Source organism: Anomalospiza imberbis, chromosome 1 (assembly GCF_031753505.1).
Source record: "Anomalospiza imberbis isolate Cuckoo-Finch-1a 21T00152 chromosome 1, ASM3175350v1, whole genome shotgun sequence".
In the NCBI taxonomy this organism is placed as follows: Eukaryota; Metazoa; Chordata; class Aves; order Passeriformes; family Viduidae; genus Anomalospiza; species Anomalospiza imberbis.
In genome coordinates, this window is record NC_089681.1 from 96820618 (window position 1) to 96845652 (window position 25035).

General features: G+C 40.7%; 1 protein-coding gene across 6 annotated transcripts; it reads right to left on the minus strand.

The window, feature by feature from the left end:
* Positions 1-443: 443 nt before the first annotated feature.
* On the minus strand, positions 444-7415 carry HUS1 (HUS1 checkpoint clamp component). Of its 6 annotated transcripts, none has more exons than XM_068201049.1 (8): positions 7292-7415; positions 6893-7020; positions 6273-6425; positions 5518-5625; positions 4527-4601; positions 2568-2667; positions 2071-2202; positions 444-1258 (listed from the first exon to the last, which is right to left on the minus strand). In XM_068201049.1, exons 1-8 carry the CDS (start codon positions 7341-7343, stop codon positions 1176-1178), a joined length of 831 nt encoding a protein of 276 aa, XP_068057150.1. In that variant the 5' UTR covers positions 7344-7415; the 3' UTR covers positions 444-1175. The 6 variants fall into 6 exon arrangements, with proteins under 6 accessions (XP_068057150.1, XP_068057140.1, XP_068057135.1 ...); XM_068201039.1 differs by having other exon boundaries at positions 6273-6449; XM_068201034.1 differs by having other exon boundaries at positions 7204-7324.
* Between the last annotated feature and the right edge of the window lie 17620 nt (positions 7416-25035).

Below are 25035 nucleotides of genomic sequence, written 5' to 3' on the forward strand. Positions count from 1 at the left end.
TATTCTATCTTCTCATTGTCACTACCTCTCCTTCAGCCTTCTCTTGAGCATTTGTATCTCCATGGACAAAAGATTCACTGCTCCCTTAACATCAATGCCCCTTGATAAAAAAAAAAACCAATCAATCAAAACCCCAGGACTTCTGACCATGACAAGCTACTTTCTAGAAGAAACTCCCAGTCTCATTTGGCAGCATATTCAATCACTAAATTAAAAGCTGTATGGAACATACCAGGATAACAAATAAATCACACATAGAATAAGGAGGAAAAGACTTCAGAAAATAACCAGGAGGTAAAAGCAGGGGCAGCACTCCTATGAATGAAATTCAGTCATGCTCTTGGCTGCTTGGCATGAGAGCCTACACGCAGTCTTACCATGTCTGACACCATGACAACACAGGTTGTACAATGTTTTCTACCTGGAAAGGGAAAAATGTGATCCACAGATAACTTGCTCTTTATTTCACACCAATTGCTGTGCTCATGCACGTCCTCAAATGGTATTCATTCTGTACATAGGGATTTTCACTACCCACATTAACAAAGTAATCCAGACTCTTCCTCTCATCCTTTCAAGCCAAGAGTTAAACAAAGAGTAAGCATGAACAGAGGTACTGAGATATGTTGGAGCAAGTCTAATCAAAAGATTCCTGCTGGAACAGAATTAAATTCTGTACCACTTCAGGAAGGCTGTGCATACTTGTTCAGGCAAATACCAATCAGGCAACCCTCCAGAAGGCTCTCCTGTTTCATGGAGGTATGATAGCTTGCACAGAGATCCCTTAATTTGGATTGCATTGCTCAATACTGAATACACACAGCAGCAGCTCCAGAGGTGAATTCTACCTTTAGTTTTTTGAGGAGACTGAAGTATTTGAGTGTGCTTTTGGGATGCTTTGACCTGTGGCTAAGGCAAATTTTAGTTTTGCTCCTCCTAAGAGTAAGATAGACCAACGCTCCCCAACATTGTGTTTCTCATAGCATATAACTATTCACAAAAATGGCTGTCTGGATAAGGAGGTCTTTTGAACACTTTCATAAATATTGAAATAATGTCCATCTGATGGCTACGTCTAACACTGTCTCACATCAAAATGTTCCAGCAACTCAAGAAAGATTTCAGACTTCATGAAAGAGGCCTCAGGTTGGAAAATGACCGAGATTCCAAAACACTCAGGCAATTGCTGGAATAAAATACTGAAGTGAAACCTCCTCATGGAGCAAGATGAAATGGACAATTCTTTTACGTACAATATCTGTGAGGAAAAAAATAAAAACACAATTTCACCTTAAAGCAGGAAAAATACTTAAAAATTACATCATTTAAAGATGTCAACATAAAAATAATGCTTCCACCACTTCTGACAGAAGGGTAACTAGATAATTTAAATCCTTGAGGGTCTGTGAAGCATTAATAATCTATGAAAGATGATACCAAAAAGTAAATACATTGTGTATAGGTTTATAAAACTATACCAGTTATTTAAATCTTCCTTGGGAAATTCTTGGTATCTGCACTAAACCATAACAAACAGATGTTCTCAGGAAAAGCACAGTTATAAAAATAAGACATAAACCCCTGCATAGACTTCTGCTAGAAAGGAAGTATTGTTTCTATGGCTAGAAACACTAGCTGTATAAAAAACATTTTAGTATTAGAATCAGTGTAAGAAAGCATCCAAAGGAAAAAAAAGCCAACCAAAAAAACATGCCAGTAAATTCCAATTTCTCTGCTAGAAGCTAGAGGCTTTAAGACTTTCAAAAAATAATATCTCAAAATACTAATAAACATTAGTAACAACTTTAAAATACAGACAAGACAACACACATGATTAGTGAGTCTGAGTATTCAGCTTGAGACTTTTAAAACGGCCAGACTTATTTTTATTTTCCCAAATTCCTAGGACCTGAAATTAACTGCCTAAAAATATAAATACTAGAAGTTCTCGGGTTCAGTAAATAGTTGACTTTCAGACAGACAAAACAGAAGATATGATATTCTGCTGAAACTAAGTATGGCAAACAACCTTACTTAACTGGAGTTCACAAGCAGAGCTGTTGAACTTACTGCACAATGCTTTTGTAGGATTGACCTGCTGTCCAGCAAGCAGCTGCTGTAGCTTCTTGATGTCTATGCATGCTTCAGCCATACTTTCCAGATCTCTGCCTTGAGCAGAACTTTGACATCCGTCCTCTAATGCTAGAAGTGTAAGGACACAACACTTAGTCCAAACATAAAAAGCAGTTTCAACACCCGTAAGGACACACCTGAAAACTGCTGAAGTGCTGGAACTCAACCGGCTTGTTTTTAAGAACAGTGCAAGGAAAAGAAATCCCAGTTTTCCTACCAAACTGTCAAGAATAATGGAAGACAGTCCCCACCACCCCCCCAAACATGAAACTGACACTCCAATGGCCACTCTACTTTTTCTTTTAAGATTTAATTTGAAGACTTCAAAGTACTTGATGCTATATTCTAAAGAATAAAAGTTAAAAAGTACTGTTATAAGCAACACACTTAAGTAATGAGATAAGACAAACACAAAAGGTAACAGGGAAACTTACCCCAGGGAGGATTTCCCAGGTCTTTAAAATGTGTTGTTACAGATACTAAGTCAGTTTCTATTTTCAAGTTCATTTCACCACTCAAGTTTGCTTCAATCACCTGCAATCAATCTCAATTTTAGGCAACCCACTTTCACACTGCAGAATTACAGAAGAATACAGTTTGGTTTTGTGTAAATACAAGCTTCCAGCAGTATTTCAGTGCAAGTCACTTTCTGAAAATGGTTGAACATTTGAATGTTCAGCTATAAAATGCATTTCTCATCATTCCCATGTGAATTACTCTAGACCAAACTTTCAGAAGTTATGAAAAGAAAGAAATTTAATTGCTCTACAGTACTTTTAGAACAAGTATTAGCTTTAGGAAGTTCATTTGCTGAGGAAAAGGCTTCAGAAATGAGACTGAAGCTGAAGAAATGCAAAGATTCCTGAATTTCCATTCAGTTATTCAACAAATAGAAAGGCACCTACACAGTCTATATGACACACACAGAAAATGGGATGGACCAGGAGCTGACAGTGCTGCTTTCAAGAATTTAAAATAGACAACAACTGGATCAGATCAGTAACCCCAAGAAGGACTTTGAACTGACAGAAATCCTGGAAAAGTGCTAAAAGCTTTCAAATTCCACCCTGAAAACTGGAAGAAGAAATCTGAAGGAGACTATATATGGTCTTACACAAATCCTAAGCAGAAAAGAGGATTCCAAAGCACAACTAAGCACTTTGTTTCTGCTGTGATTAGATGAATTCTCAGTAATTAAAAAAAAAAAAAAAAAAAAAAAAGAGAGACTTGTACTGCAAGCAGAATCTTGTATAGAATGGAGATGCCAAGCTCCCAAACAATGGACAAGTACTGGACAAGTACTATCAGAAATTGCTTCTAAGCCCATTTTGCAGCACTGATCTTGACCACTTTTATTACCAGGATGCATCTTGCAAAAATAACTAATTGTGACATGATGTTTTTGTTTTCTAACAACATGAAAGGAAGGAACTTAGTATAAATTCAATCCCATCATACAACTATCCTGCGTGAGAAAAGAGCCTCAGCTCTAGAAACAAAAGCACTGTGCTCAATTTTGCGTAAGCATATCCACCAAAGACATGGGAGAAGGAAAGAAAATAAAAACAAAGCCCACAAAAAACCTCACAAAAGGAAAGAGTTTGATGTGTATTTGCAGGATGGCTGCCATTTGCAAAACCACCAGTAATCCAGGGTAATCTCTCAACTCTTCCAAGTCTTGGAAAACTGAGACTGTTCCAATTTCAGGATTCTCAGTTAACAGAAAATTTCCTATTTATCAAAACTGGAATGAACAGCATCAAACACAAACTATTTCAAAGCTCTACACTTACTCGCTAACTTTCATGTCAGTCAATTACGGTGACTGTGAGCACAAACAACTAAATAAAAAACCAAAGCCCTTTTCTGTCCAACTGCAGAGGGCTTCTTTCAGTTAAAAGGCCGTCAGCACTCTAGAAATCCGGGGTAGACTGCAAATCCAACATGTCAGTCTAAAGCACAGTGTAACATCCAGGGGCTATTAGCAGAATGTCCTACATCAAGTTTACCTAAAGTTCATTCACAGACATTTAACACTCACTTAATAGGCATTTCCTCAATGAAATAGCGTGGGAAGTCTCCAGCTAGCTTCCTGAAGGACTGAAATTTCTTACCAGCTATGAAGAGTAGCTTGTAGCAACACAATGCCATGTTCTTTCATGGATTTAGTACAAAGAGCATCATTTTCTGAGAAGCCCAGGAAAAGCTTTTCAGTGTAAATCCTAAAATAAATCCCATCATTCTATTCAGTCTTTACACAGGCTTCAGGTGCTTTGATTTCAATGTCTAAGTCATCTCAAATAAGATAATGTGGCAGCACTAGTTTAGGCAACATGTTATGTACCTCATGAAATAACATCTGTAGCATACATGCTTTAAGTGCCTTAACTTACAATGAAATTGCTGAGATTCTTCATTCTTTCCACAACACTCTTCATTGTTTTCAGCACTGGTAGGTAAATACTGACCTAGGAATACATAAGAACTGCATTTGCATAAGTATTTCAGATGTGATTGGGACACATTTATTTCTACTTTCAATTCTATCATAGTTTGGACAGTGTTATCTATGGCTTTCAGGGTGCACAATATCTATCTGAAATCAGCAAATGTCTCAGGAACAGAGGAACTCTTTCCCATTATACCAATAGGCCATCAGTCTAGCAATTGTTCCAGACGTAATATTCCAAGTTTATGTTCAAAACAGAGGCATGTTTTTGCAGATCAGACTCTCACATGAACATCTGTGTTATTAAATAGTCAATTACTATAGCCAAAAAGAAAAGAACAAGATTCCTGTGATACTGCAGTAATTGCTGGAACTGCAGCAGTGTAAATATGAAATAAAAGAACAAAATATTGAAAGTTTCTTCTTGTATGTCTTCAGAATCTAAATACTTTTAGCTATAGAGGTAACAGACATCCATAACTTCAAATAGGAGCACATTTGTATAAGGACCTTTCCTTACAATTCTGCTAAGAGCTAAAATCAGGAGGAATCACATATATCTTTAACTCTGACAGGCCATCAATTTCAGAAAGAACAGATTATTTGGGCCATTCAGCACCTGAACAGCTGAAATAGTCTAAACTTGTGTGGTTTAGAGGTGCTCCAGACTAAAGCTATGCCAAGTCCTTTTCTCCTCCCTTCCTCTGCCATGAACATCACAGAAACAATTGGCGATCACCCACTCTGTTTCCATAGGTTCTAGGCTCTCTTGTCAGGATAGAAGCCATGTTCCATACCCCTCCAAAACTGTAGCCTCCAGTCTTTGCTCTTTCCTTTCAACTCCTTTCCAGACCCTACCAGTATTATACTGTATAGCAATACCATTCCACTTGCAAACTCCCCTTTCAGAAAGGAATATAAAAGCAGAGGCTTACATCAAAGTCTGGCACACTGGGTTCTCTGAAGTCATTCCACATTCTTCTGGGAATAACTCCCACAGGAATGTCATGTGTCACAATCCTACTGCTGCTTGATAAGGATGGCTTGAGGGAAAAAGAGGATGCTCTTGCAGTTAAACACAAGATTGGAATTCTAAATTTAAATTTTCAGATCCACTCTGGGAAATGCTATAACCACATGCCTGACACTCAGTTCCAGTTTTCCCTCAGCTCTTATCAATATGCTTTTAAGTGGGCTTCCCTTTCAAATGAGGAAGTTTGTGATGTATCAGTCATTAGTGTATCTATAAGCTAACCTTAGAGCTGAAAAGGTGAATCAGCAGAGTTAACAACAATAAAATAATCAGAAGTCAGCATACAATATCAGGAAAACCAAAGGCAAAACACAGAGCCAAACACTGAAACCTCCTTCACCTAATGGCTTCAATGAAAAGGCAGTAATCCACAGAAGGTACAGAGGATGAAGGAATGGAGAAAAGTAGACATTAGAAAAACTTGTTTCAATAACATAGCTTTCTTCCTCCAGCTCCTCCTTGCCTTTTGGAAAATTTAAAGCTGGTTCTGTATGCTACCAACCATGATGGCAAGAAAGGCTAGTGAAATGGAAAATGGCACAATGTTTCTTTAGTTTTCTAGAATTGTACCAAGTATTACCCTTTGATCTTAGGAAACACACTAAATTTTAGAGAACTTTTTCTTAATAATGAACGTGAAAGCATGGTTGCACTTACTAGCTCCACAGCAACTCTAAGACAGGGACAGTGTTTATTAGTCAACTTGATCTTCACCACCTTAGCACTCTGGGCAGTTTTTAATGCTCTTGACAGGTTCTCAGGCACAAATTCTAAATAGATTTCATTGTGCTCTGCAGCTACTCCTTCCATCTGAAATTCATCGAAGAAATTCCCCTACAATTTTTGAAAGTTGGGAAATAAAGCAAACAAGAGAGGCAAGTTTTATTTATCGGACCTTAAGCTTAGAGCTGCATTTGTACACCAGAAACTCCCCTCTGCCTCACATCACCTGAGGAATTACAACCATGAAAACTTATTGCTTCAGGCTAAACCAATTAATGTAGTCCCCTAACACCTAATCAGTCCATTAGACAATGAGTTATGCTTTCCTGTTTCCAATTTTGGGCAGGCCCATGTGAGCCAGCACACACTGAATCTTCATACTGAAGTGACAATCAAGGAAAAAGGAACATCCAACCTGAAACACCTGTGCAACCACACAGACCTTGAGAGACCTGGCATATCGAAGGTGAGGGCTACAAGAAATGCCTGGTACATCAAACCCAATTGCATGCTCTGGTTTTCAAAATGTGGTTACTGAACTTTCCTGGGCTCACCTGGCTCAGCTCACACCACAGACTGGCGCCTCCATGTGCTACTTTATCGGAGAGGATGAAATACAGCTTGCAGACAGTAAGGCGCAGGATGCAGGTCTTGGCTAACTTGGCGATCGTGTTTATTATACCTGCCGGAGGGAGGGAGGAGAACGTTACAGCGGTGATCGCTCCACGCACCCCAGTCTCTGCGGAACGGAAAACCCTTCAGCTTTTACAAACGTAGTTCGTGCTGCTTCGCAAACTCCTAAACACCTCGGGGCGAAGGAAAGCGCCTCATGCCACTTCCTCCAATGAAAGCAGGTAGTCCTCACCTCCCTTCCTATTTTCTTTGCCCGAGAAAGCCCGCCCCAGCCGCTCATTGAGGCACTGCCGCCCTTCAGCCTGCCCCGGCATACTCACGGCTGAAGTGGCTGAGGCAGGCGAGATCCACGATCTTAGCCCGAAATCGCATGGCGGCGCGGGTCCTCCAGGCCCCTCGCCCGCTGCCGCGGAAGGCAGCCAGGGCGGGAGAGGCCCCACACCCAACAGCCGTCCCCGGATGCGCGGCGGGATTGGGCAGGGTCTGGCACAGGGGGGCCGGACTTCCTTCCGTTACGGTAGGAATCGTCGCAATCCGGGCTGAAAGGCTTAGGTCGAAAATGCCTTGGCATCCCCGGAACATACGTGAAAATTCGTCTGTATGGGTCGCAGTCCCGATGTCTCGAGAAGTTTCTTTTTCAATCCAAGGGGCCCTTGCAGCAGACCCATCAGCCCCTGGCAGGGGCCAAGCCCCGACACTGCCTCACAGGACGCGGTGGTGAGAAAGGAAAGCACCCGTCCTGTTAGAAAGTGGAGCGAACAGCTTCGTGAGGGGCCTTTCCTCTGCCCCATTGTTACCAGGCCACCCAGAAAGGGCTGGGCAACCGAAAGTGTTTTGAGAAAGATAGTCTCTGTCAGACAGGGCACCTCAGGTAGCCAGGTTCCCAGCTTAATGCATTGTGCACAGGGGTTTATGCAAAGGTTGGAATAGTTCAAGGAAGTAGAAATTGAAGGAAAACTGCTTTACGTAGTCAATGTGCAGCATGCCTGCTTCCTATAGACGGTGTCCTTTGCCTTAATGGTTTTGCTTCCTTGCAGTCCTTCAAAACTGCAGCATTTGCAGAGACAGTTTCCTAGTGTTGCTCTTTTTTGGTCTGTCAGGATTGTCTGGTGTTCTTTTGTCACATTGCAAGTTCCCCACATCAGCTAAATTGCCTCTCTAGCATTTAATTTTGAAATATTCTTGGGATGCTGCTCACATGCCTTGATGTTCTCTTTCAATACAGTCATTATGAAGAAAATGAAATACCCTTGGGTCTGCCTAGTAACAGACACAGCAATAGTTTCTGGAGAGGTTATTCTCTGCTTGTATTGCTCTTAGGCCTTGTAAATTTTGTAGAAATAAGCTGAAGATTTTCCTAGAGAAACCAGTGCAGCAGGGCATCACAAATTCTCATCTAGGATCCTGTCAACTATGCCAATTTGTCACAAATGTGTGGTTTAGGGTCACCCAAAGAATCATCATGTAAGGTATTAGCAAAAGTGGGGTTAATATACATATATAAAAGTGTGACATAAAGTTCAATGACAAGATTCACTCCATCATGGATGAAACATACAAAGAAAAATCTAATTAGAATAATTTTAGAATTATTTACACAGAGACCAAAGACAAAAAAGAGTAAGGAAGACTCTCCTGTTGAATCACAACGTTCGGACTATACCCTCTTGCTTTCTAAACTCCTCATAGAGCTTAGGTGCAGCTTGGTCCAGTCTTAGCTTCAGACTTGGACAATAGTTTATACCTAACAGAATTATCTCCAATTTTTTCATTAAATACTCGTCCATTAGCCTTTTGTTTTGTGAAACATGGCTGCAGAAAATAAAACCTTGATGGTGTGAAATCCCACACACTAAACTTCGCAGTTTAACACAGTTTCCATCTTCCACAGACATAATTGCAAACTGCTTTTAGTGAAATGATTGCTACATGAAGGTTAAGCAGGAATTTGCAGAAGGAAGATTGATCTAATCCCTTTCAAGTTGTGGCATCCTGATACATGTGGGTTGCATAAGGTTTAACAGATCCACATCATTTGCCTTTGACTATGGTTTCCTGGTTTTACCATGGCCAAACACCAGGCACCCATGAAAGTCCCTCACTCACCCTCCCCTGCCACAGCTGGGCAGAGGAGAGAAAAAATTAACAAAGGGCTTATGAGTTGAGATAAGGACTGGGAGAAGACACTCCAAGGGCAAAACAGGCCCAACTTGGAGATACAAAGTAGATTTATTACTAATAAAATCAGAGGAGGATAATGAGAAGTACAATAAGCTCTTAAAAACATCTTCCCTCAAACCCTCTTTCCTTCCCACCAACAGTGCAGGGAGACAGGGCATGGGGAGTTTTGGTCAGTTTGTCACCTGAGATCTGCTGCTCATGGAGTGGGGTCCCTCCCATAGGAGACAGTTCTTCATTAACTTCTCCAGCAGGGGTCCACTCTCATGAGCAGCAGTCCTCCCAGAACTGCTGCAAGGTGAGTTCCTTCCACGGGCAAACAGTCCTCCCAAAACTGCTGCAGCATGGGTCACTCTTCCATGGGATGCAGTCCTCCAAGGACAGGCTGCTCCAGCCTGGAAGCCAGGGCCTCCTCTCCCCACTGACTCTTCCACTGGATCACAGCCTTCTCCAGGCATCCGCCTGCCCTGGCATGGGCACCTCCCCCACAGGCTGCAAATGAATCTCTGCAGTGCCTGTGGATCTGCATGGCCTGCAGAGGAATCTCAGCTCCAGTGCCTGGAGCACCTTCTCCCCCTCCATCTTCACTGACTTTGGTGTCTCCATGTTCTTTCCTTCACATGTTCTCACCTCCTCCTCTTCTCTAGCTGGAATTCAAACTGCGCCACCACTTTGTTTTGATTTTCTTCTTAAATATGTTATCTGTCTTCAGAACCATCAGAGATTGGCTCTGCTGGAAATGGTGGAAGCTTCTAACAGTTTTTCACAGAAGCCACCTCTGTGGCCTCCCTGCTACCAAAACCCAGGCCATGCAAAACCAACACAACTGGACAGAAGTTTGTTCTCTGGATATGGTCTGTTGCTAACAATGCTTTATAACCTCTGAAGATTAAGCCTCAATGAGAAGACAGACTTTATGTATACAAAAAATTTCCATTGCTTGCCCTAAATAATAAAGAATGGGGAATTAATAACCAAGATGGGCATCAGAAATAAATTACTATATGCCACATATACACCCAGAAGTCTGCAAAAAAAAGACTTTATATTGCTCCGTGCTCTCATCACAGTTGAGTGACAGGCTCAACTGGTTCAGGCCAGGCAGGAGCCATTTATTACTATGGCTGTAGGAGAGAAGGCAGATTAACAGAGGTTCGGTTCTCTATCCATACTGCTTAATTCAGAAGTGCTAGGGTGTATCACATTGACAGCAGATACACACAGCTTTGTGAAGGAACCTTGATATGGCAGAGCAGCACTGCAGAGTAGGAAACTGTCACAGCAGTTGTACCACTATTCTCCTAATAACTCAGAACCTCTGTGCTGTCTGTGGATCTTCTCAGCCTGTCATCCTCTTGCTTGTGACACTGCTATATCCATTGTCAACTTTTAGGCCTAGTGAGTCCTGCTGCCACACAATTACTTGTTCTGATCAAAGCCAATTTCTTCTGCAGTGTTTGCTTGGTTGATGTATTTTTTCTAATTTTTCTATTAGTTATTTACATAATAAATGGATTATACACACATTAGAAACCACAAGTTCTATGTTTTTAAGCCCATCTAAATAAGTTTAAAGTATAATTATTTAGGGAAGAAGGCATTCACACTGCTTAGGTTGCTTGATGGAGAGATAAAGAAAGTGAAATAAAAATCTGATAATGTCAACTCTGAGAACCAGAGGGACACAGAACATATCACCACAGAAAATGAATAGGTACTAGAAAGGTCTCTTTCTCTTTAAAACACTTTTAACTGTACTATTAAGTCCTTTCCACATTAATTTGATCTATGAGTGACTATTATTGTAACTGATCATTTGGCTTGAAAAGTCTGTGTGATTTGGTCTCAGTCTGCTGAAGCCCAGCTCTGAACAGGTCTATGTCACTGGACTTAAGAGTTAATAAAATAGCATTAAGGGGGTTTTTTTTGGCTGTTACGGAAAACTTCAGTATTTTTTTACATAAATGAATTGGAAACTGACCACAATGTATATCTAGATGTTTAGGTTAATCAGTATTTTCAATTTGAAATTGTACACTTAATGAAGCACATCTTTGTCATACACTGTTTAAAGTTGTTAGTGAAAAACCCTATGTTAAATGGTGCTTTGAGCAAGAAAAGTATAGTACAACAAGCCTACACAAGCCACAAAACAATTATCAGTTTCAAAATACAGTAATTAACTCATTTTTAATGATATGGTTTATAGATCCATTGAGGTGCATCACAAATTAAAAAAATAGTAATTTAGATATGAAAAAACATAAAAAGTGAAAATAAAGTTAAGAATAAAATACTAGCCACAGTGAACATTTCAAGAATTATTTTCTATTGTCATCTACACAAAAACTGGAACTGAAGTATTGTTGACTGTAGGGACAATCATGAGAAACAATTTTGAGTTGTATGAAATAATTTTACCTAAAGCAAGCTGTGTGTATTTTATTAAAATAAAATTTCCTTTGGAATTCCTAGGGAGGAAGTGCTTGCCCCTCTTTGTACCTTCATGGCAAAGTAATTCACATTCATTTTCAATCAATGGACCTTGTTTATATGCTGCCTACGTGCTGTTTTGATATTTGGGTTTAATGTTAAAGTGAGCAAATGACATAAAACATCTAAAGGGAAAGCCTGCCAGCTTGCAGAGAAAACGTACCAAATGAGAAAATAATATGCCAGATCTACAGACAGGCTGATCACCTGAGAAGAACCCATCTCTATTTTTGCTCATATTTATTGTAAAAAAGGGGTATAAGGAGGACCAAAAGGACTCATATTTCTTTTAACATATGTAGGGATCATGTCTTCAACTGAGACTTGCTTTTGGGCCAATATTCCAGCAGTTATGAAGCTGACTACTAATATTGAAGCATAGAAGCAGTGAGCAATTTGTCCCTAAAATACTGTGATTAAAAAAACATCCCCAAAAAAACCCCAAACAGGTTACTGCCTGTGCATTCAATAATGAATCCATCATCATCCAGCAAATTAGAGAGGCCCAGTTAGAGCTCAAACCGGCAACTTCCGTGAAGGACAGTAAAAAATATTTTTATAAATACATTAATGGCAAAAGGAAAGGCAAGGACAACCTCCATTCTCTATAAGGTGTGGGAGGGAATTTAGTAACTGAAGAGGAGGAAAAGGCAGAGGTACTGAACACCTTCTCTGCCTCCGTTTTGAACAAAGAGACAGGTTGTCCTCGGGAAACTCTGTCCTCCTGAGCTGCTAGATGGTGTCAGGGAGCAGAATAGCCCCCCAGTTATCCAGGAGGAAGCAGTTAGAGCCTGCTGAGCCACTTAGATGCTCACAAATCTATGGGACCAGATGGAATCCATCCTAATGTGATGAGGGACCTGGCAGACATGCTTGCAAAGCCAGTCTCCATCATTTACCATCAGTCCTGGCTCACTGGGGAGATCCCAGAAGACTGAAAGCTGGCCAATGTGATGCCCATCCACAAGAAGGGCCTGAAGGAGGATCTGGGAAAACTACAGGGCAGTCAGCCTGACCCCGGTACCTGGCAAGGTTATGGAGCAGATCATCCTGAGTACCTACAGGATGGCCGGGGAATCACAGGCACCTACAGGATGGCTGGGGAATCAGACCCAGCCAGCATGGGTTTAGGAGGGGTAGGTCGTGCTTGACCAACCTGATCTTTTATGACCAGCTGACCAACCTGGTGGATGCAGGAAAGGCTGTAGGTGTTGTCTACCTGAACTTCAGCAAAGCCTTTGACACTGTCTCCCACAGCATACTCCTGGAAAAGCTGGCCACCACAGCTTGGACAGGTGCACCCGTCACTGGGTTAAGAACTGGCTGGATGGCCAGGCACAGAGAGTGGTGGTGAATGCATCCAATTGGCAGCCAGTCACTAGTGGGGTCAGTGCTGGGCCCAGTCCTGTCTAATATCTTCATTGATGATTTGGATGAGGGGATTGAGTCCACTACCAGTAAATTTGCAGATGACACCAAGCTGGGAGCATGTGTTGATCTGTTGGAGGAAAGAAGGACTCTGCAAAGGGACCTGGACAGGCTGGATAGATAGGTTGAGTCCGGTAACATTAAATCTAATGAGTCCAAGTGCTGAATCCTGCACTTTAGCCACAACAACCCCCAGCAGCGCTACAGGCTGGGAACAGAGTGGCTGGACAGTGTCCAGGTGGAAAGGGACTGGGGGTGCTGGTCAGCAACTGACTGAACGTGAGCCAGTAGGGTGCCAATATGACCAAAAAGGCCAATGGCATCCTGGCCTGTATCAGGAATAGTGTGGCCAGCAGGACCAGGGAAGTGATTCTTGCCCTGTACTTGTCACTGGTGAGGCTGCACCTTGACTGCTGTGTCCAGTTCTGGGCCCCTCTGTTTAGGAAGAATGTTGAAATTCTTGAACGCATCCAGAGGAGGGCAATAAGGCTGGTGATGGGCTTGAAACACAAGCCCTATGAAGAATGGCTGAGGGAGCTGGTGTAGTTTAGCCTGGAAAAAGGGGAGACTCGGAGTAACCTCATGTATTTGTTTTGGTTTAGGGCAATTTTGGGAGAAAAACTTCTAAAGGGGTTTCTTTAAGAAAGTAAATTTAAGTGGCTTCTCTTCTAACTGGTTTGGAGAAAAGTGGGAAAAAGTTGTTTATTTAACAGGTAAAGTATTTACTAGTCTAAAAAATTAATAATATTAAACAATAAAACTTCTGGCTTCTTTAAAAGAGATAATAAACTCAGAAAATCCCCTTCATAGGCTGTAGCTCAGCTTACTTAGTCTCTTGTTAGTTTTTCTGGCGTTGGAAGTGGTGCAGCTTAGGCCCAGGCTGGTGGGCTATAGGTGTGAGTTGCCAGTGCTCTTCTGGGTTTTTAGTCTAGAGTAGGTTTAAACAGGTTTAGAGAAAATAAAAACTACAGTTTAGGGAATTTTTTGCCTGAGTTAGCTAAAACTAACTAAAAGTAGAGTTCTGTCTTGTTGTCTGTTTATCTGCAGACAACACAGTTTAGCAGTAGGAATGTGGAGGAGCGAGTGCAGTTTTTGAAAAGAAATTCTGTGTGTCTTCTCTCTTCTTCTTTGCTTTTGGAACTAGTTTTAAAGGTGTAAAATTTGTTATGTAGTATAAACAGAATAGATGATTGGGGATATATGTATTACATAGCTAACACAGGACATTCTACCCTTTATCTCTATATTGTTAGTTTATTACTAAAATTAATATATATTCTAACTCTACATATATTATATATGTAACATATAGCTATATATAGTACAATAGTAGTAATAGTAGTAGCAGTTTTATTTTTGGGGACATGGGTATTTATATGGTAAACTTCTACAGGTAGTTTCTCTATCCTGGTAGTGATGTCTTGCTACTCATTAGCTTTTTTTTCTATGCTGTTAATTAGCTTTTTCTAACTTCCCTAGCTATCTTTATAGAGTATTGGCTGTTATTTATGAATTTGTATAGAGATAGAGTTTTGGTTACTTTTCTTTTTTAGTAATGTTTAGGATTAAGTGAATGGTTTTGAGTTTAGTCAGTTGGCTTGACTTGTTTTTTTCTTTAGTAGCTTTTGTGATTTGGTGTGTGAGGTTGTTTTCTATTTTTGTTTTATTTCTATAACGTGGTAAGAACTATCAGTAAAAAGAGTATAATGTGTTTTTTTTTGTTGGTAGTTGGTTGTGTGGTGGAGTTTTTTTAGTATGTGTTATTTCCTGGGTGTTTTTGTCAGTGAGACTAAAGTTTTTATTTTTAGGTTAATTTGTAATTATTTCTAAAATTTCAGGGTGATTTAAGTTTTTAATATGGGTATGTTGTGTGATGAGGGTAATCTTGCTTTATGTCGTATTGGCGGTATGCTGGGTAGAGAGAATTTTTGTTTTGAATATTTATTTTAACATTGGTAGTCAGGGTGCCAGGAGGAGTTGTAATTTAGTGTTTATTACTTTTGAGGTGGTTTGGGGTTTTTTTTAGGTTGCTATTTTGTTGTTATTGTTGTTACAGTGTAGTTGGTTTTAAATTTTCTGTAGTTTTGATTTTAAAGTCTTAGTGGTTGGTTTTGGGTCTTATTAGGTATTTTTTGCTAAGGGCTTTAGGATAGATTATGGTTTTTGGTTGTAGAGTATTTTTTTTTACATTTGGGTTTTTTATTTGGTTAAGGGTTATTGTATGAGTGATTGATTTGGGTAAAGGTTTGTTGTCATTTAGGGCTCTATTGGAAAGAGTTGTTTTTTTTTTGTGGGTGATTAGGTAGAGAGGGTTTACAATTTAGTTGTATTCAGGAATATGTATTCTTTAAAAGTTTATGGTGCTTAAGAAAGTTTGTGGGTTTTGCTTGTTGGTTGGTGGAGATGTTGTGATTTTGTTGATGATATTGGTGGGAATCTGATGTTGTTTGTCTTGTTACTTTATTTTTAGGAACTGGATCTTTTGAGTAAGTCTCAACTTTGTTTTTTTTTTTTTGATGTTGAAATTGGCTTTTAGGAGAATCTGGATTATTTTCTCACTTTTTTAACACTTTTGTTGCTGATTTTTCTCACAAAATTATGTTATCAATGTATTGTAGATGTTTTGGAGTTTTACTTTTTTTTAGTGTAGTTGGATTAGTCTGTGGTAGATGATGGGGTTGTGTTTCCACCCCTGGGGCAGTCAGTTTTAGATGTATTGTACATCTTTCTAGGTGAAAGTTAACTGAGGCTTGTATTTTGTTGCTAAAGGAATGGAGAAAAATGTAATGGTAATGTTGATAGTGGTGTACCACTTTGCTGCCTTGGACTTTAGTTTGTATTGGAGTTTTAATTTGTTTGGTGCAGTAGCGCTTAATGGTGGAGTTATTTCATTTAAGGCACTATAGGTTACAGTCAATCGATTTTATTTCAGATTTGTGTATAGGCTAAATGGGACTGTTGAAGGGTGAGTGAGTTTTATTGGCTACTGTTTGGATTTTTGGTTTACAGATTATTTTGTGGATAGGGATTACAGTATTTGAAGTTGTTCTGTACTGTTGGCGGTGTATTGTTGAAGAGGTATTTGGTATATATTGCTCTTCTACTTTCAGGAGTCTTATTGTAGATGGTTCTCTGATAGTCTAGGTAAGGAGTTTAATTGCTTTATGTCTTTTGTTTTTATAGCTGTTATCTTAAATGCTCACTTGAGTCTCTTTGGGTCTTTGAAATACTTATTTCAGAAGAAGTCTATACCCAAAATGCATGGGGCTTTTGGGCTGGTATTTATTTTATTTATTTCTAGTCAGGCTCACTTTAGCTTCTATTAAAGTTAAATTTTGTGAACCCCCTGTTACACCAGCAATAAAAACAGATTCTGCCCCCACTTGTTTTGATGGGATTAATGTGCACTGCTCACTAGTGTTAACTAAGGCTTCATATTTTTGTGGTTTTGAGGTGTTAGGCTAACGAATCTACACAGTCTAAAAACCAAGGTTTTTCCTGGCCTCTCCCTGCTAGAGGCAAGGCTTCTCAAAGCTTGGTTGTCTTTTTTCCCTGGACATATGTTTTGGAGGTTCTTTTGAGGGGATCATACATGTCATTATCATCATACATGGCAGTTTGGTTATGGGTTATTGGAGCTGGTTTTTTTTTGGTGGACCTTTTTCTCTGAGTTTTGTTGATTTTCAGTTCATGCACCCATTGTGTTAGAGTAGCAGTAGATTTTCTATCTTATCTCTTTATGTTTTCTCTACAATTGTGCAGGAAGAACTACAGCTCAGCTCGTGGGGTGTACCTTCTCTCCCCCTCTGGGGGATGTTTACGTTTGGTGCTAGAACCTCTGATCTGTATTGTTGAGATTTGGAGAAGGTCTTTTAAAATCTCTTTTCTGAGTTTTTTATGATTTTCTTTTATTTTATCTTTTAATTTCTGCAGACGTGTTTTTAAAGCTGTAATTCTTGTATGTGTTGAGTTATGTACGGTATTTGCATATGTTTGGAGCTTGTTCACTGTATTAAGCATGGTCTCCTCCCTGTTACCCCACTTCATTGTTGCTAAAGCAGAAGTGTATTTTTGTGGTCTAAGTTGTATAAGTTTTTGCTCCATCACGGATGTATAGGTACTAAGTCCGGATTTACAGTATCTAGGTTATTTGAGAAGACAATTTCTGCTACTGCCATTTCTCTCAAGCATTGACTCTCTTGTTTTATGGTCTTCTGTTGGGTTTGTTGTACATAGAGATCGTCTGCACACAGATATCTTTGTGACACACTTGTCAGGTTCTGTGCCCAGAGACTGTGAGGGTCAGCTCCCTTCATTATTCTTTGGCTGATAACTGGATTATGTGACAGGGATCCCAAATACCTCACTTCAGTACTGTTCAGAATTGTAGCCTTGCCTGCAGCATCTCAAAGATGGACTAACTAACTAATTATAGATTTATCAGGTCACTGAGTGTAATTATTTCTTAGGTTATGAAGGTCTTTTAGGGAAAAGGGCTCAAGAGTGACCTCTGACTTTGTTTTTGGTTTTGAGGGTCTTTTCTTTGGATCATCATTATCTATTGGTTGATTGGTTTAAAATGTGTGTTTTCTGCCTGTCATGGTAGGAGCAAATGCTATTGGTTGAGGCTTGTTTGGTTTAGTTGTGGGCTTAGGTTTATTGTCTGGTTTAGCTGCGGGCTTAGGCTTACTGTCTGGTTTAGCTACAACCTGAGTAGCTGGGGTGTTGGCTGTAGTCTTAGTTACTGGGGTAGTTGTTGATTTATCTCTTTGCTCTTCTGCCTCTATCTGTTGCCTAACAGTATCTAGCAGTGTGTAATAAGCATAGGCCAGGCCCAGTTTATTGCAACAATCTTTTTCTCTTTAGAGTCCTCATGAGAGTTTTCTTCTAGATATTTGCCTACCTCATCTGGGTTCTGAATTTGTTCACGTGAAAATTCCCAGGCTGGAGGATCAGAAAATTCCTTCAGGGCTCCACCCATTCTCTCTCATTCTCTACACCACTCAGGATTTTCTACGCCTGGGTCTACTTCTGGGTCAGGGGTCTCAGCCCTCACTCTAGACAAGCTGCAAACTATATAGAGGATGTTTATTAGATTCAATATTAAGAAGGTGGTGTCTTTAACATTTAGGGGAAATTGAATATTCTCAAAAAGTGACTTAACAGATTCAAAGGAGTAAAAGGAAAGGAAAGGCTGAAAAGCCTCATCCCCTGCTCCTCCTCTACCAAACTGGGTGCAATTACTAATAAACACCTAAAACATGTTATTGGAACTGGGATGCAGGGTAGGATGAAGAAACTATAAACTATACATATCTTGACCAGACTCTGGTACATTTGTAAACTCTCTACAAATCATTAATACTGAGTTTAGCACAATAGCTATTCTACTGTAAAAACTACATGTTAGGGACAATACTGGAGTTATTTTTGGATAAGAAAATAATCCTAGGGACCAGAAAGGTATTAAAACCTCAAAAAAGCTTAGGGATCAGAAATACACTAAGGCCTCCACCCTGAGAGACATTGTGAATTTCAGCAACATGGTTACTGACAGAGGAGACAGAGGAGTCCTTTTACTTTATGTGAAAAATGCATATTTTATGATTGGCTCTTCGCAAATATTAAATTGAATACTACATGTATTATGGAGGGTTATTTTGTAATCATGTATTGATCCTTTTTAAGTAGTGTGTTAAATATAGTTTTAGGTAACAACATAATATTAAGATAGAAACTATGTGATGTAAGATATTTTTTACTAGCTGAAGAAAAGGGATAAGATAATCAAGAAATTCTTTGCACAGAGATAACAGGAACAGGAAATCTAAAGAGTTACAGTCTCCTTATCAGAAAAGACAAACATTCTTCCACCTTCTCTCCGTCTTTATGGAACCACCAGGATTAAGGGGCAGAAGTTGACAAAAACCAGAAAAATTCTTAATTTGCAAGGAATTTATGCATCATGTATGAGATATATAAATATGCAACAGGCTATTGCTTTTAAGGGTTATTCCTTTGTTCACGAGGCATGTTTTTGGCAGCTTAGTGCCCAAAAACATCCGGATGTCCGTAATTCTTTGCTTTTTATTGTCTCGTAGTGTCCTAATCCTCATTGTCCAAATTTTTATTACTCTAATTTTATTACTATTTTTATAACTATTTTATTACTAATAAATTGTTAAAATTTAAAAAAAACAAGTGATAGGTGTTTTTCACACTTCTATTTGAATAAAGGGAGAGGCCATGGGGCATTCCTCTGGGGTCTCTCAAATGCTTTATCCCTATGTAGAGTAAATACAACTAAAATGCAATCAGTACAGGTTTTTTCCACCTTCTCGAGCCCCACGTTGGTTGTTAATAATTGTATTTGTCTTGGTTTAGGGCAGTTTTGGGAGGAAAACCCCTAAAGGGGTTTCCTCTAGAGAACAAATTCAAGCGGTCCCTTCCCCAACTGGTTCGACTGGGCTGGCCACTCATGGCCAGCTTTCAGATTCCCTGGCCCTCCGCAGACCTAACAATTGCTAAGGTTAAAGGTTTTTGCTACTTCTTCTCCCAAATTTAAAAAAATTATTTTCCCACTTTTGGTCCCAACCTGACAATATAAGGGTGAGATTATTAAGAGAAACATTCTAACAGTGTAATCTAATCTCCTAACCTAATTTGCACTTTCACGTTGTAGTCCGCACCACCTGTGGCAAGAGAAGGCACAGAAACAGTTTAACATAAAGAAAACAACCACAGTGAGGATTGGCCCCCAGTGACTGGAGGTCCGAGAGGAGGGATGCCCACACAGACTATTTCAGCAGGCAGTCTATGGGTAGGCACACAGGCCTTCCCCCAATGTCGACGCACTGGCTGTTGCTCCAGTCCACTCCTGTGGAGTGTCAGTCCTGGCTTCCCATCCTTCTCCTCCAGCTGAGATGTCCAAATCTCCGGGGCCTCAGAGACCTTGACCCGAGTGTGATGGGTCCCCCGTGTTCAGCTCTCTTGACGGCTGTTTCTGTGGTCAGTAACACTTGGAAACTTCCACGCCACTTCACCACCAGGGGTGCTCCTTTCCACTCCTTAACTAGAACTTAATCTCCTGGCTGGATGTTGTGAACATCAAAGTCCAAAGTCAGGGTCTGTGCCAGCTGAGCTTCCTGTCCTGTCGAAGAGATTTCACAAGAGACAGAATCCTGGCCACATATTGTTTCAAATACACGTCACTTATCTGTACCGCCCCCCCCCCCCCCCCCCCCCACCACTAGGCTGAGAATTACAAGGGTAAGGAATTTATTCCAAAGAGTAATCAATTCAAAGGGAGATAATTGAATATCTCCCCTGGGTCTGGCCCTTATTCTTGCCCAAGCCAGTGGCAAGAGCCATGCCCCCAGCATCTTAGTTTCTATCACCAGATTCAGCAGGTGTTTCTTTATTTCTCCATTCATCCTTTCAACCTGGCTGGAATTCTGGGGGTGTCAGGGAGTATGGAGATTCTATTGTATTCCTAAGGCAGTCATAAGTCCTTGAAGAATTTTTCCTGTAAAATGAGTTCCCCTATCTGAGTCTATTGCTTCCACAATCCCATATCTTTGAATTATTTGTTCCAAAAGCACTTTAATAACTGATCTGTAGTTGTTGAAATGGCTGGAAATGCTTCTGGCCACCCTGTTAACTGACATACTTTTACCAGAAGATACTTAAATCTTGCCACTCGGGGCATTTCAGTCAAATCCACCTGGCATTTCTGGAAGGAATGTACAGCCCAAGGCCTCCCTCCCCTTGCAAGTTTCTTTGTAACTGTTATTGGTTTTAACACAAATCAAACAACCCTCAATAGCTCGCTTTGCTAGAGTACAAAGACCCACAGCAGCATACATTTTGAGGAAGGCTTCTGCCTGTCCCCGGGAGCCCCAATGACTCCCTTCATGAAGTTGTTTTAACAATTGTAAGGCCAGAACTTTTGGTATCCGCTACTTACCATCCCTTGTAACCCAATTATCTCCTCTTTCCTCTGCCCCACTCTTTGTAATTATTTCAAGTTCCTCTGGTGGAAAAGACAGTTTCTCTGGCAGCGGGGCAGTCGCTGGAAGCAAAGGCAGGATCTTCGAGATCTTTGGCAACAATGCAGCTTTCCGAGCTTCTTCATCAGCCAGTCGGTTTCCTATTACTTCCTCCGAGCACCTTGCCTGGTGCCCCTTGATGTGTATTATTATTGCGAACTTTTTTTGTTTTGTTTTTTGTAAGTTCACCACCTCCAATAGGCGAGAGATTAAGCTCTCATGAGCTAACGTCTTTCCCCTGCAGGTTAATAAAACCTCTTTCTTCCCATATTTTCCCAAATCCATGTTACCATCCCATATGCATACTCAGAATCAGTAAAAACATTCCCTGTCTTGTCCCGGTATAATTTACAGGCTCTCACAAGGGCATACAGTCCCGCTGTCTGAGCTGACCAGGTGGGCGGTAACCTCCCGCCTTGCTTTAATTGCTTTCCATGCACGATAGAGTATCCTGTAAATAGTTTCCCTTCTATCACCCTTGAAGACCCATCAGTAAACACATTTTCTCCCTCAGGCCAGGGAGCATCCCGCAAATCCTCCCCAGCCGGGGTCCGGAGGCCAACCACCTGAACACAGCCTTGGGTCTCCTCTTGGCCCCGCTCCCCAGGGCCGCCTAAACATGAGCCTGGGTTAAACCCCTCCCCACTTCCAAATTTTAAATCCTCCTGTTCCATCAAACGAGATTCACACTGTAACAATTGAGCGCTGGTCATCCACTTAGAGGTTCTCTCAACTAAGAAAGCTTTAATCTGATATGAAACTTCAACAACCAGACACCCTCCCCTTGTCAACCCTCAGCTACCACCACAGCTGTGGCTGAACAGTTCAGCAGACAATTGGGCCAGCCTCCGGCCACCAGCTCTAACAGCTTAGAAAAAAAGCAACAGGCCTCCGTGCTCCCCTATGCCCTTGCACCAAAGTTCCTTTAGCATGATCCTGCTTAACATCCACATATAGTTCGAATTCCCCCTCCAAATCCGGAAGAGCCAAGACTGGGGCATCAACCAGCCTGTCCTCCAATTCTCCAAAGCTTTGCTCTCCTTCTGGTGTCCACACCATGACACAAGGACTATCCTTGGTTAAAAAGTCACACAAGGGTCTGGCCACAACAGAAAAATCCGCAATCCATGCTCTGCAGCACCCCACCAACCCCAAAAACAGCTGCAACTCCTTTCCTTGGTAATGGTACATGCAAAATCCCTTGTATTCTTTCTGGATCAACCCCCCAGTCAGAATGTGTCCCACATATTTGACTTTTTTTTTTCCACCAACTGTGCCTTCTTTTTGGACACTCTAAATCCTTTCTTAGCAAGAAAGAAGAAAGTTAAGCAGCTTTAAAGTAGTCTCCTCAACCACCTTTTCATGTTCCCCTGATAAAAGCAAGTCATCCACATACTGCCACAACCTAGCTCCTGAAGGTGGAGTAAACTCTTAATATTTTCTGCAAAGCTTGCCCAAACAAAATCCCCAAAAGAAAATCCCAGTCCTTCCATGTATAGTCTGCATTTCCCAAATATTCCTCTATCTTTTCCCCCACCCCTATGGGATCATCCAAATATGGGGGTAATTATTTTTTTTCAACCTTCTTATATCCTGGGTAGTAAGTGGTACAATTACAAACCCAAACCCTCCCCCTTGATCCCCCCAAAGGAACTTGGTGGAGTGGCATCTGGTGTACCTCTGTCTCTTGGGTTCAGGGGGCTTTTGATGTCCTAAATTGAGCTCCTCTTCTAGTTCTAGGGAGAGACACTATATGCTGCTCCCCTCCCTCCACACCATCATTATTCTCAGGTAGAGGAGTCCTTTTACTTTATTTGAATAAAGGGGGAGGCCATGGGGCATTCCCCTGGGGTCTCTCAAATTTTTGGAGGATGCAGCCTCCTCTTTTATCCTAATTTCCTGGCTGCATTTCACTTCTCTCTTTCCCCATTGGCTGAGGTACTTGAGAGGTACAGACTTCCCGAAATGTCTGATACCGAAGATTTTCCTCTAATGTATAACCCTCCCATTTAATTTTTATTTCTTATGGAATTTAGGGTTTTTCCCCATTGTTTCTTTCATCTTTCAATGTCTAATTTCATTAGATATTCCGAGCAAACCTAAAGCTTATTAGTAAAAGCAAATCTCTTCTTCCCTTCATCAATCCTTCCCATTGTTTCTTTTATCTCTCAGTGCTAGTTTTATCTACCATCAGACCTACAGCTGGTTTGTAAAGACAAATCCGCTATTCCTCTCAAGTTCAGAGCAGGTTTAAACAGGTCCAAAGAAAAGACAAACCACAGTCCAGTAACTTCTCTGCCTCAGCTAGCTGAAACTATAAAAGCAAAGGAGAGCTCTGTCCTGCTGTCTGTCTGTCTGCAGACAACACACTCCAGCCATAGGAATATGGAGGAGTACAATGTCTGAAAAAAACCCTCTGTGCTTCTTCTCTCCCTGCTTCACTCTCAGAACCAGTCTTAAAGGTACAAAACTTATTATCCAGCATAAACAGAACAGATGATTTGGGATACAAGCATTATATAGCTAACCCAGGACACCTCGTCACTCTCTACAATTTCCTGAAAGGTGATTGTAGTCAGGTGGGGGTCAGCCTCTTCTTCCAGGCAACAACTGACAGAATGAGTGGACAGTCTTAAGCTGCGCCAAGGAAAATTTAGGTTAGATGTTAGAAATTCCTCACTGAAAGAGTGATTGCACGCTGGAGTCGTCTGCCCAGGCAGATGGTGGAGTCACGGTCCTTAGACGTGTTTAAAAAAAAAACTGGAGAAGCCACTTAGTGGTTGATGAAGAGGTGTTAGGTCATAAGTTGAACTAGATGATCTTAAAGGTCTTTTCCAACCTAGTTCATTCTGTGATTCTGTTATCATCAAAAGCGTTTTGGAGACAGACTTGTGATTATATATGAAGCCCAAGGAGAAAAGTTGTGCCAAGTACTGGGCTTTATCCTACTTGATGCTTAAACCAAGTCAGAATTCATTCTGTTCTAGTCAAAGCATGGCAACAAGATGCAGGTTTTATTTAGAAAACACATGGCATTTCCAGTAGCAAACATGTAGACATCTCTAGGATGATGTGGCAGCTGAAGGAATTTGAGCCATTTGAGATTAAAATTCAAAATAATCAAAACTCAGGCCATTTGCATAAATATCTCCCTTATTTTCTTTCTAACTCCCATTACCTACCTATTTTTTTTATTAAGCTTCAGAATTTTTTTTTTTCAAAATTTCAACTCAAATAGTCTAAAAAGTAATTTTGTAACATGAATTGCATTAAATTAAGTGCAATAGATGGGCTCAGAGCACCCAAAATCATTAACATGTCATGGATTTATAAACTCCTGAACAGTTAAACAAGGTTCAGAACTTTGCAAAACAAGACTTCAGCCTATTCAGGCCAGTAACAGTGTCATTACAAAGCATGTCTCTGAAGAAATCCTTCTTGCTAATTTGTCAGTGTGGAAAACACCAATCACTTGTTAAATAAGTTAAATAAGAAAGACCAGTCCAATTTTAACACGAGATGTATCACATCTCTTGCTTTTTATTTTTTGGGCAACACGTAACTGTTTTAGCCTTAGAGACCCATTCTTCAGAACAAAAGCCTTCTCTTCTTAACAACAACAACAAAAAACAGAAAGAAGAAAGAAATCTTGCTTAAAAAAATAGACCACTTTGTGAGGTTTGGAGAGTCAGCTATCTCTGCCTTCATCTTATCTCTAGCGTGGGTCCCTCTCTCCCTCTTTTTCACAGCCTTGCGTTTAACTCTGTCCCTCGCCCTTCTTTCGCTGCCACCACTTTACCTAGCGGGAGCCGGGGGGAGAACTTACAGACAGCCATGGGGACCCTGGGGGCTTACCTCGCCTCCCTTTCGCCCTCTCTCTCGCTCCCTCTTTCTCTACTCACTTGCTGGAGCCGAAG